The sequence below is a fragment of the Haliotis rubra genome, unplaced genomic scaffold (genome assembly GCF_003918875.1).
Source record: "Haliotis rubra isolate DU_JTF1 unplaced genomic scaffold, ASM391887v1 Scf1175, whole genome shotgun sequence".
Taxonomy (NCBI): Eukaryota; Metazoa; Mollusca; class Gastropoda; order Lepetellida; family Haliotidae; genus Haliotis; species Haliotis rubra.
In genome coordinates this window covers 246,855-259,862 of record NW_025765087.1, presented here as the reverse complement: position 1 = coordinate 259,862, position 13,008 = coordinate 246,855, and the positions used below count along the sequence as shown (strand labels likewise).

General features: G+C 41.9%; 1 protein-coding gene across 6 annotated transcripts in view; it reads left to right on the top strand.

Annotated features, from left to right (window-relative positions):
• The first annotated feature begins 780 nt into the window (after positions 1-780).
• Positions 781-13,008, top strand: part of LOC124258639 (uncharacterized oxidoreductase MexAM1_META1p0182-like) — a 36,595-nt gene continuing 24,367 nt past the window's right edge. For 3 of the 6 annotated variants that reach the window (XR_006893641.1, XR_006893640.1, XR_006893639.1), the window contains exons 1-9: positions 781-942; positions 7,099-7,229; positions 7,550-7,645; positions 8,907-9,045; positions 9,139-9,179; positions 9,768-9,837; positions 10,493-10,529; positions 11,088-11,148; positions 11,553-11,682. Coding sequence is in view for 3 of the 6 variants with exons in the window: in XM_046692713.1 (XP_046548669.1) it covers positions 909-942; positions 7,099-7,229; positions 7,550-7,645; positions 8,907-9,045; positions 9,139-9,179; positions 9,768-9,837; positions 10,493-10,529; positions 11,088-11,148; positions 11,553-11,717 (774 nt within the window). In the remaining 3 variants the exon portion in view is untranslated. Of the gene's footprint in view, positions 943-7,098; positions 7,230-7,549; positions 7,646-8,906; positions 9,046-9,138; positions 9,180-9,767; positions 9,838-10,492; positions 10,530-11,087; positions 11,149-11,552; positions 12,333-13,008 lie in introns of those variants that run through there. The other 3 variants (XM_046692713.1, XM_046692729.1, XM_046692722.1) reach the window with 3 other exon arrangements.

Genomic DNA, 13,008 nt, shown 5'->3' with positions numbered 1-13,008 from the left:
CTAAACACCATAACATCTAGTTTCAAACCAGAAATTCACAGACGATTTCCAAGCACCTGTCAGTGTCAGATGATGATGGGGGTTGCTCATGATATCAATCAAAAGTTTGTCTTTTCCAGATTTGGTTTGTTTTAGTCGGCGTCATTTATTTGGGTTTTGCTGTTAAACTGCATACACAACCTGTGGTTCAGAACACACATCAAACAGTTGTGAAAACATGCTCGTATATTATATATATATGTCAAGTCACGTTTGATTGTCCCATCATCAAACAGCAGTCTCATGCTACACCCAGAAACTGAACAATCTAAGCTAATTTATCTTTACTAACTGATATACTATCACGCCAAATCTACACACAACCTATATACTTTTGAAGGATCAATTTGTGGTCTCTAGTCAGACATAACACACTCGTGAAGGTCAGGGTTAGAATTGGCCTTCAGTACCCATGCTTGTCGTAAGAGGCGACTAACGGGATCGGGTGGTCTGGCTCGCTGACTTTGTTGACACATGTCATCGGTTCCCAATTGCGCACATCGATGCTCATGCTGTTGATCACTGGATTGTCGGGTCCAGAGTCGATTATTTACAGACCGCCGCCATATAGCTGGAATATTGCTGAGTGTGGCGAAAACTCACTCACTCACTCAGACATAACACGCAGGGAAAATTCAGGGTGCCTGCAATACACAGCTTGCGGTGCAAATTCAGGTTTTGGTGTCAAGGTTACACAACGATAGCGCGGGACAGAGAGTACTTACTCACAGTGCAGGCAAGGGTGCACACAGCTACATGTGACGACGCTGCGTGAAGCCATAGCGATATATTAAGCTAACTTATAGTCGTGAAATACGTAAAACTGTAAGTCGAACAAACGGACGCTGGATCAGGCAATTCCTGTTGCCATGGCATTGAGAGGAAAGGTTGCGCTCATTACAGGTGAGATTCCTCATGGTGTCAATTGTGTAAGGATCTGCATTTCATGTCTTTGTATGCCCGGAGATTGGTATGTAAGACACAAGTAGGGAAGAATACAGTGTCAAAAGTTGATTGGTCAGGGTGTCAGTTGTGTGAGGATATGTGTATGCCTGGAGATTGGTATGTGAGACAAATACTTGTTGTAAGAGGAGATGATGAGCTCACGTTTATCACATTCCTCCCTGTACTGAAGGACCCTTGATTATGAATGGTGAAAACATGTGTCTAATTTCACGATATACACTTAACGCCAAAAGAAATATTATCCTCCTTCCTGAATGACGGAGGTACCTATCTTCAACTGGCGTTGTGATGCGTGGGCGTCCACTTCTTGGTCTGTCTACGGTGACCCCAGTTTGTCTGCAGCCCTGCATAAAATCTTATAACCGTGAGACGCTGGCATCCGAGGGCGTTGGCAACAACATCGTATGTCGACCCCATCTGCACCATCCCAATGGCTCTTTCTCTCTCTCTTCAGCTGTTAATCGTGGCCTATTTCTCGTACTGTATCATATCATGCATTCTAAGCTCTATTCATACCCTATAGAATCATTCTACATGTGAAATGGATGCAAATACTGCTTGAATGTTGCTTCGTTTTGGCGATTGATATTGCTATGTGTAAACAGAAAATAGAAAAATGTTACTTTGCAAGCAAAAATGTTAACAAAGATAACAAAGATAATTTAACATATTCCTAAACATTTTTTCACAATACCATAACACGTTTTACTTGTTTTCACTAATGCAAAATAGCACAAAATGTTTTAAAAGACTGGAATAATAGGAATGATTATCTTACAATTTTACACACTCTAAAACAGTTTTTCTTGTTTTAAAATAGTTGAAAAATGGTGACTTTAAATGGTTTATCTTTGTGCCAAAGCAGAATTTATTTCAACTTTTTTGGGGACATCTAAATCACTGTTATTGGGTTATTTCGGCATGGACGAAAATAGGGCAATTTAACTCTTCTGAAAAAGATGCGTTTCACCTAAATATGAATGCATTTGAGAAATATTTTTCGTGATTTGCATAAAGTTGTCTTGTTAAGCTTCTAACATATCTTTAATAGTTTTTAAGTAATTCATAAAGGTAGGAAGGTAATGTTTCTTTTGACGTGTAGTGTATACATTACAAAGCTGTCATTGGATCTTATATCCGTGATCTAATGCAGAGAAGGGGGACACTCAAGTAGGCATAAATATATTACATGAAATAAAACCAAATATCGGTTACACCTACTTGGGTTGTCTGTCTAGATTTGAAGAGGTCATTATCCGACGATGTCGTATATAGGCCATGCTAGATACACTCATGAATATTTGCTCAAAGCTGAAGATTCTCCGTTTTATATCCCTTGTGATGAGAGAATCACAGTCAAGCATGTCCTGCTTGACCGCAGTGACTTTTCCATCACAAGGGATAATAATCTTAAGGTCAAAACAATTAAGGATCTTTTTGAAAATGTTAATTATCATTTAATTATTGATTTATTAAAAAAGTAGAATTATAAGAGAAATTTTGAATGACATGTTTTGTAAATAGGTACATGGTCTTTTAACATGGCAGTATAAATTAGCAACTGCGATTGTTAGAAGCTGTATCGTCAAAGGGGGTTAAAGTATATTGTCCTCCTGAGAGGATGCGTAAGTCCCAAAACTTTCAAAGTAAAATTTCAACGAACCGATTGTTTTTAAAATGTAGTATCTTTGTTATTGTAAATTTCGGCTACATGTTCCTACAATCGCCAGCGGCTGGGGGGATGGTGCAAATCCAACTAAGGTCCATGCAGGTAGCACAGGTACTGTAAGTCACCATGGTCCCTAGTATGGTGATATACCTTCAGTTTCTGGCGATCTATAGCCTGTTGTAATGTCATAAATGGTATATATGTGTACGCTAGTTTTAAATCTCCAACTGTGATATTCTAGTTCTTTTACTGACCTTCGCAGACAGAATTTAAGATATATGAACAGGTTAAGATATAAGTTGAAAAGGAAATCCTTGATAAATGATACATTGATACGCCAAATCTACACACACTTGAGGATCAATTTGTACTGCCTGTTTATAGGCAACACGATTCAGGCAAGTGACCGTACAGTGTAAGGTGCTGCATCAGGTTTTGGTGTCAAGCTTACGCAAGCATTGCACAGTCTACTCTACTTACTTCCAATATGTTATATTTGGGATTACATTTTCTTAGTAAAGTACAGATCCTAGTACTTTTACTAAGAAAGTGTAATCCCAAATATAACATATATTACATTTGACCACTTTCTAAAATGTCATTGTGTATTTCATAGCTTTCGACCATGGGAGCCGTGCCAATTAACACTTATCAGAGGGGTACACAAAGTCCACAGTCAAGACTACCATCTTCGATGTAACCATATGTATATATATATATACATAACATATAGTGAGTGCTTTAAGTGAGTCTATAAACATTTGATAGGTAGCATAGCTTTTACAGCAAAGACTGAGTGGAAGGGGAAATAACCTAGTTCAGGCACAGTGCAACTATTAAAACGGGTAGTGCAATAATATTCCTGTTATACAGAAGTGTTGTTCCAGCTGAAAAGACATTGAAATCACGAGTTGGTTAGTCTCTGGTACTTGGTTGTACCCCAAGAGAGGTAGAGGGTTATTCTAAAGGGACTATGGTGACATTTGCGAGGACAAAGTGGCGCCGCAGCGACATTTGTTCACCAATGAAACATTTAATCTTCCGAAACACCTCACAGCATTTGCCACATACCAAGTGCGTATGAAAACATGATTTGTGGATAGCATACACGTTGATACATACATCGATCATAGCCCATAAGAACTCACTAGACACTCAATGACACCCTCCACTGTCACTTGGGACAGCTTATCAAACAGTTTAAAACAATTATATTTCATGGGGCATTTCCTGATCCGTGTGTTGCTGCTGCTGCTTGTTGTAGCGATGCCGGTAGTGATACTGGAGCTGATGTAGGTCGGGCTGCTGCTGCTTGCTGCAGTGATGCTGGTTGTGGTGCTGGAGCTGATGTTTGTCGGGCTGCTGCTGCTTGTTGTGGCGATTCTGGTAGTGGTACTGGAGCTGATGTAGGTCGGGCTGCTGCTTGTTGTAGCGATGCCGGTAGTGGTTCTGGAGCTGATATAGGTCGGGCTGCTTCTGGTTGTAGCGATGCTGGTAGTGGTACTTGAGCTGATGTAGGTCGGGCTGCTGCTGCTTGATTTAGCGATGCTGGTAGTGGTACTGGAGCTGATGCAGGTCGGGCTGCCGCTGCTTGATGTAGCGATGCTGGTAGTGGTTCTCGAGCTGATATAGGTCGGGCTGCTGCTGCTTGTTGTAGCGATGCTGGTAGTGGTACTGGAGCTGATGCAGGTCGGGCTGCCGCTGCTTGATGTAGCGATGCTGGTAGTGGTTCTCGAGCTGATATAGGTCGGGCTGCTGCTGCTTGTTGTAGCGATGCTGGTAGTGGTACTGGAGCTGATGTAGGTCGGGCTGCTGCTTCTGGTTGTAGCGATGCTGGTTGTGGTGCTGGAGCTGATGTTTGTCGGGCTGCTGCAGCTTGTTGTGTCGATGCTGGTAGTGGTACTGGAGCTGATGTAGGTCGGGCTGCTGCTTGTTGTAGCGATGCCGGTAGTGGTTCTGGAGCTGATATAGGTCGGGCTGCTTCTGGTTGTAGCGATGCTGGTAGTGGTACTGGAGCTGATGTAGGTCGGGCTGCTGCTGCTTGATTTAGCGATGCTGTTAGTGGTTCTGGAGCTGATATAGGTCGGGCTGCTTCTGGTTGTAGCGATGCTGGTAGTGGCACTGGAGCTGATGTAGGTCTGGCTTCTGCTGCTTGTTGTAGCGATGCTGGTTGTGGTACTGGAGCTGATGTAGGTCGGGCTGCTGCTGCTTGTTGCAGTGATGCTGGTTGTGGTGCTTGAGCTGATGTAGGTCGGGCTGCTGCTGCTCCTTGTAGCGATGCTGGTAGTGGTGCTGGAGCTGGTTTAGGTCGGGCTGCTGATGCCTGTTGTTGTGATGCTGGTAGTTTTGCTGGAGCTGATGTAGGTCGGGCTGCTGCTGCTTGTTGTAGCGATGCTGGTAGTGGTGCTGGAGCTGATGTAGGTCGGGCTGCTGCTGCCTGTTGTTGTGATGCTGGTAGTTTTGCTCGATCTGATGTAGGTCGCGCTGCTGCTGCTTGTTGTAGCGATGCTGGTAGTGGTACTTGAGCTGATGTAGGTCGGGCTGCTGCTGCTTGATTTAGCGATGCTGGTAGTGGTTCTGGAGCTGATATAGGTCGGGCTGCTGCTGCTTGTTGTAGCGATGCTGGTTGTGGTTCTGGAGCTGATATAGGTCGGGCTGCCGCTGCTTGATGTAGCGATGCTGGTAGTGGTACTGGAGCTGATGTAGGTCGGGCTGCTGCTTCTGGTTGTAGCGATGCTGGTTGTGGTGCTGGAGCTGATGTTTGTCGGGCTGCTGCTGCTTGTTGTGGCGATGCTGGTAGTGGTACTGGAGCTGATGTAGGTCGGGCTGCTGCTTGTTGTAGCGATGCCGGTAGTGGTTCTGGAGCTGATATAGGTCGGGCTGCTTCTGGTTGTAGCGATGCTGGTAGTGGTACTGGAGCTGATGTAGGTCGGGCTGCTGCTGCTTGTTGTAGCGATGCTGGTAGTGGTACTTGAGCTGATGTAGGTCGGGCTGCTGCTGCTTGATTTAGCGATGCTGGTAGTGGTACTGGAGCTGATGCAGGTCGGGCTGCCGCTGCTTGATGTAGCGATGCTGGTAGTGGTACTGGAGCTGATATAGGTCGGGCTGCTGCTGCTTGATGTAGCGATGCTGGTAGTGGTACTGGAGCTGACGTCGGTCGGGCTGCCGCTGCTTGATGTAGCGATGCTGGTAGTGGTACTGGAGCTGATATAGGTCGGGCTGCTGCTGCTTGTTGTAGCGATGCTGGTAGTGGTACTGGAGCTGATATAGGTCGGGCTGCTGCTGCTTGTTGTAGCGATGCTGGTAGTGGTACTGGAGCTGATGCAGGTCGGGCTGCCGCTGCTTGATGTAGCAATGCTGGTAGTGGTACTGGAGCTGATGTAGGTCGGACTGCTGCTTCTGGTTGTAGCGATGCTGGTTGTGGTGCTGGAGCTGATGTTTGTCGGGCTGCTGCTTCTTGTTGTGGCGATGCTGGTAGTGGTACTGGAGCTGATGTAGGTCGGGCTGCTGCTTGTTGTAGCGATGCCGGTAGTGGTTCTGGAGCTGATATAGGTCGGGCTGCTGCTTGTTGTAGCGATGCTGGTAGTGGTACTTGAGCTGATGTAGGTCGGGCTGCTGCTGCTTGATTTAGCGATGCTGTTAGTGGTTCTGGAGCTGATATAGGTCGGGCTGCTGCTGCTTGTTGTAGCGATGCTGGTTGTGGTGCTGGAGCTGATGTAGGTCGGGCTGCTACTGCTTGTTGTAACGATGCTGGTTGTGGTGCTGGAGCTGATGTAGGTCGGGCTGCTGCTGCTTGTTGTAGCTATGCTGGTAGTGGTGCTGGTGTTTATGTTTGTCGGCCTACTGCTGCAGTTTGACGTGCTCCTAATGTGATTTCTAGGTGTTGTTGCAGGGCTTTCTTGATATATGGTTGTGGTGACTTGAACGTTTGTTGGATTCTGTTGGTGTTTGTGGTTCTGCTTATATTTTGTCTGTACTTTTTGTTGTGTATGTGAAGCTTTTTCTGGTGTTGGTTCTGAGGCCGTCGCTAATGTTCATTTCAGGTTGTTGGTTTGTCTGTTGAAGTTGTTTGTGGTGCTGATTTTCTTGGGGAAACTGTTTTCTTGGGGAAACTGTTTTCTTGGGGATACTGTTTTCTTGGGGATACTTGGTGCTGAAGTTGCTGTTGGTTCTTATGTACTGCTGAAGCTCCATGTGCAGATGATATGCGCCACTCTGATGCTGGTATCGTGTGCGAGGCAGTTGCTATGCCTGATTGTTGTATCCGTGCCGTTGCCATTTTCATGGCTGCTGCTGATGTTTATTGTGACAATCACACACACACACACACACACACACACACACACACACACACACACACACATACAATCAAATGCTTGCAATTGGGAAGTAGTTGATGTCAGTCCACACATTCTTTCTTTCAGGTTCCAGTTCAGGAATTGGAGCAGGAATTGCAGCAGTGTTTGCGAGAGAAGGCGCCAAACTCTCATTGACAGGCAGGAACCAGAAGGGTTTGGAGGGAGTGGTTAAGAAGTGCAAGACGGAAGCATCTAACGTAAATAGAAATCAATAGAGAACTCTTGAGTTGCTAGACACGGCCACATGCGTTTTCATTCATTTAATTCTATGCCCATCCATTTATAAACACATGGTCCGTTCTGTCCCATGCGTCATGATTGATTGCGTGTCCTTTTGAGTCGTGCCCTTCAGGTGTGCCTTGACCGCGTACAACGATATACAGGTACGTTTCAAATCGTGTTGCAAAGTTAATGCCTTAACCAATTAATAGCTCATCTTCCTCACTGGTAAATAAAATAAAATTCACATTCATATAGATGGAATGATTTACAATCGTGTGTTAACGTTCTGTTTTAGGATGTTCTCACAAACGTGGGCGACATTACACAGGATGCTTTCAGAAAGACTCTGGTGGAAGCAACCAGGAAGAAGTTCGGGAAAATAGACATTCTTGTGAGTACATGGAACTACTTTAGAAGGGTTGGAAGGACATATGCATGCATACCTTTCTGTTAAATATACGAAGAATTTCGTTTCATTCAACCATTAGTTTTCGAAAATATTATTTTTGCTAGTAGTTATCTGGCTTAGTAACCTTAGATGAAAAACACAAACACAACGCTGTGTTCCAAAACGGGAAAAACAAGTCGAATTATGCCTTTGAACTCATACAAAACACAAACTTGTATATCCAATTGGAATAAAGAAAGAACTGAAGAACGCAAGCACCAGAATTAGTCGTTTGTTCTCTCACGAGCACCTTCTGTACTATCAGAAAGAAAAAATGGAACATTTCAGGTTTTGAATAATCCGGAACCAGACACGTCCATCTGAATTTATTGTTTGAAATTGGTGGTGTTTTGTCTTGTAATCGCGATGGAGTCCATCAATTTCACAGTGGCTCATAAACAGTGGTAGGATAAAAAAACATCCAGTGCGTGATGTTGTGCACATCGGTCCACGAAGTAGGGTTTCTACGAGATGCAAGCACCAATCTGACCACTCTTTCAACTAAGTCATCTTTACATACACGAAGTAACCATTAAGATTTATGTCTAAAAGAACAATAAACATTTTCATGCGTTTTTTTCCCAATGAAATTCCGAAAAGATGGAGATTATTTTGAGATGTAAGAATGTGTGTTTCAATATCGAAATTCAAATCGAGCATGGACACATTTAATCTCAGTTCCTCCTTACTATTCTGATGGTATTGGAAAACTTACATATGCAAATACGTCGTGCAGCTAGTAGCTATAGTAAACCTTCTTTACAAATTTGGCTTCATTACAGATCCATCCTTCAAATGTCGTAACCCACACGAAGTGACTGATCATAAAACAATGTTAGAGCATGTCCCTAAACTTTTTTCCCTCCGTGAGTAAAATAATTAAAACTATTACACCAATTACACGGAGAATCCATTAAGTTCAACATGCTTTTGTTACAATGTGTATATATTATGGCAGTATCACCACGGACAAGCCGAGATCTGGGATCCTGATCTAGATCTGTACCAATGTTGGAACCACTAGGCCAATCCATAGGTGGATGAGGCCACTCAAGACATCGGATGTTCATTTGATAACTGGTGGATACCATATCATAATTGTTGCTGAATCACAAGATTCTCTGGAATGTGTACATGTTGTCCTCACATTACTGGATGTTGAACAAATCAACAAACAATTGTGTTATCTTTTGTCCGTGTTTAGGTGAACAATGCTGGGATCGAAGGTGCAAGTCCGCTGCAATCAGTGACCAAAGAGCTGTACGACAGAATCATGGCCATTCACGTGGAGACACCTGTGTTTTTGACACAGTTAGTTGCACCGCATTTGATTGAATCTAAAGGTACTTACATGTACTTGTATTTGAGTGAGTGTGGATAGCTTTACCATGAGTACGCTTTACGTTATATGGTTTAACAAATCTTTTTTGTTTCAGGATGTGTGGTTAATATTTCAACCTGCGGCACGAGTACAATTGTAAGTTTGATGTTGACAAAATACAAGAATGATTCATTACTTGTAATACAAACCCCCTCCAAACCCAGTCAATGTATTTAAGAATAGGCCACGCTTATCACACACATGTGAGTAAAGGAAGAATAGGTTGTGGCAATTTAAGTTTCCTCTCTTTTGTTATTGAGAGATTCAAAAGAAAGCGAGGGAACGTTATTCACCTGCATGCCACCTTTGTGGTGTCTCTTTTGGCAAGTCACATGGTTTGATGTTTGTGTCCACTGTGTACCCTGTTTTCTATCAACACCCCATGAATATACATGGTAAAGTTATACCTTGTTGGAGAGGGTGATTTCAGGTGTTCAGTTATTGTCATCTTGAAAACTAAACAGAAAAATGTCTCAGATCCAATCTGATTTTCTCAGGTTTAAGAAATAAATGAACAGCACATTAGGGGTCATTATATTCCCTTATCTTGATGGCTCCCAAAGCAAACCTTATACTACTTCATCGTTTTAGATATCTGTATGAACTTGAGTAAACAATCTGCATCTGTTACTTTCATCTGTCATGTAAAGACCATTCAACTTACCAATCTTTCCTCTCGTGCAGGTTCCGGGAGTGGGTATCTACGTCATGTCAAAGGCGGCCTTGGACACATTCACAAGATACCTTGCACATGGTAAAAATACAAAACGTTTCTGAAAACCATGTGTTGCCCACGCATGTGCTGTGCAGACCTTTATTGATGAAGCATCTGATCATCGTCGGTTGTAATCGAGCATTCAAATTTTGACTACGAAACAACACGCTGTATGTATAACTACACCTAGTATAATGCTTCATCTCCATTATTTGTAATCTAGTTAAGGCAAAGAAAACATACGCCGTGATATGGGCTACGCATTTCACTTTGTAACTGCTACTTCAAAACCATCTTTACATCCATTATACTTGAAAAGATTCTCTACATAGACAGGAGTGATGGACAGTTAAAAGGTCATACGATTTCATTTGTATGGGGGAAACTATCTGATACTAGGATTTCTCTTGACATTGTGCAGAAACTGAACTTCTGAAATATGAGAGTACAATGTAGCTTTAAACCAAATCAGTGATTTGATATGTAATAACGTATTGGCACAAAAAACATTTCTTAAACACAAAAGATGAAAAGATTTAGCATGAATATGAAGCACGTTATTTTATCCAACAGGACCTCCGAGTTAGACTTGGCTCAAAAGGAGCTATACCTGTCACAGAAGACAACTGTTTAATAAAATATTACTAAGTAGCTTTACCAACAAGCAAATAAACAGCTTAATTTCTTTCTACAGAAATGGTTTCACTCGGAGTACGCGTGAATGCAGTCAAGTAAGTACACAAAGAAAGGTTATACTTATATAGAAAGTACTGTTGACTTGTTTTAGTCCGTGCATATTCGGTGTATGCATGCTGTTTAGGAGATTGATATTAAACATAGATGGAAACGTTTTCACTTTGATTCATTAAAGTTCCGTTTAGTTTATTATCTATACAATGATCAGACTAATATTTACCATGTCTGTTTTCACATATATTTTCATTTGTTGAGTATAGTATTTATTCAGGGGCAGTCAATACTGTCGACTGTTTAACCAGAAACCTCACAAGACTTAAAACTTTAGAGTATCGATCACTCCATAAATGCACAGGTGCAGCACACGAAGCAGGAAGTTGGAACTGACAAACAGGAAGTAGTTCTATAACAAAACCAGTAAATCAGCACATCATGTGGCCTTCTGGTTACACGAAGGTAAACACTATCCCTGTGACTCATATATTCATTATTACAGTTGATTGTGTTTGTATTTGCTGTCAGATGTGTTGTCTTTTGTTATTGTTGTATTTGGCACGATTGTTCTATTCACGATGTTGTTTTCACTGTTTCAGCCCAGGTTACATACCCACTCAAATATTATCTCGCAACTTATCGAAAGAAGATTTGGCCAAGGTAATTATATTTATGCTACCATATTTGGAGGGGAAACCAAGAATTAATAACATGAGCAACTTTGATGTACAATTGTCACCCAGGTGCCATTCATGCATAGCCAACATATCATTTAATCCAGAATTCTCGTAATGGTTTATTGTTGTTTAACGTCACACTCAGCAATATTCCAGCTATATGGCTGCGGTCCCTAAATACATGTAATTAAGTCTTGACCAGACAATCCAGTGATCAACATCATGAGCAACGATCTAGTCGCCACGACACGCATGGGGTGCTGAATACCAATTCTAACCCGAATCTTCACCGGTCTCGTAATGAATGTAAACCAGCTTGGTTTTCGAAAAGAGCCAGCCCAACAGGATAAATAAATGACATTGTTTCATTCGCTCACAATATTCCAGATGGAGAGTGCCGTGACTAAAGCAACGCCAGTTGGTCGGTTGGGTACCGTAGAAGAAATTGGCCACATTGTTGCCTTCCTAGCCTCAGAGAAAGCAGCCTTTGTGACTGGAGAATGTTTCAGGTCCGATGGTGGGTTGTCAATGACCACACCAGCCCTTACATAAACCAGAGGGTCGCAAGGCGCCCAAATGTCTCCACCAATTGAAAACTGTATACTGAGCATGTGATGTGTACCAAATAGACTATACAAAATATGTTTCAGCAGTGTGACCCCCGTCAGTGCAAAATTCCTTGATTGGTTTAATAGTTATGTAAGTGATTGCAATCAATCAGTGTTTGTTAACGGGTCGTTATCCAAGCCTATGGTGTTGAAAGTAGGAGTTCCCAGGGGATAGGTTTTAGGCCCATTTCTTTGTATTGTGTATGTAAATGAGATAACCGATAAGCTACATTGTATAACACGGCTTTTCGCTGACGATATTTCACTGGGAACTTTATCAAAGGACAAACAAGTGATGGAAAGAGCCATGAATGAAAATCTAGAAATATTATGCGATTGGGCAAAGGTCTGGTTAATTTCTTACAACCAGGAAAAAACTGAAGCTGTATTATTTACTTGAAAGATGGCCGAAAAGACATTAATTTGAAGTTTGAAAACCGCAATATAAAAACAGTCGATTTTCGTAAACATCTGGGTTTAATCTTCACGTCTAACGGGAGTTGGCATCATCATATTGGAACATTATCAAAAAGACATCTAAAATGATTGGAGCATTTCGGAAATTAAAGTTCCTACTAAACAGAACAACACTAGCGAAAATATATACTGTATTTAAAAGGCCACACCTTTAGTACGCATGGGAGGTATGGGATGGATGTTTGACTGAACAAGCTAATAGATTAGAAAAAAGCAGCTCGCATAGTTACTGGTCTTCCTAGATATGCATCTTCCAGTTCATTGTATTATGAAACGGGATGGGATTCACTTTCTGAGAGAAGGAGAAGACGCAAATTAACATTATGTTATAAAAGTCAATCAGGTCAATTTACTCCCACCTGTAGTAGGCAACCAGACAAGTTATGAGTTAAGAAACTCCAATAACTCCATATACAAGACTGAGGTACTCAACGTCATCTCTTATTCCATCAATAGTTAAAGTGTGGAATAATATTCCCTTAGCTATTAGAAATTGCGACTCTGTTGCATCGTTTATATCCTATATCCACGTGAAGGAAAAATGCGCACCTATATATTATTCATATAGAATAAGGAAGTTCAATGTTATGCACACTAGATTAAGATATATGACGAGTACACTTAATTATGATTTATATAGAATAAATGTGAAAAATGATGCATCATGTCAATGTGGCCATTGATGTGAGAATGTTTTCCATTACTTCCTTGAATGTCCATTGTATACTATTCAAAGGCATAAACTGTTAAAATCTTTA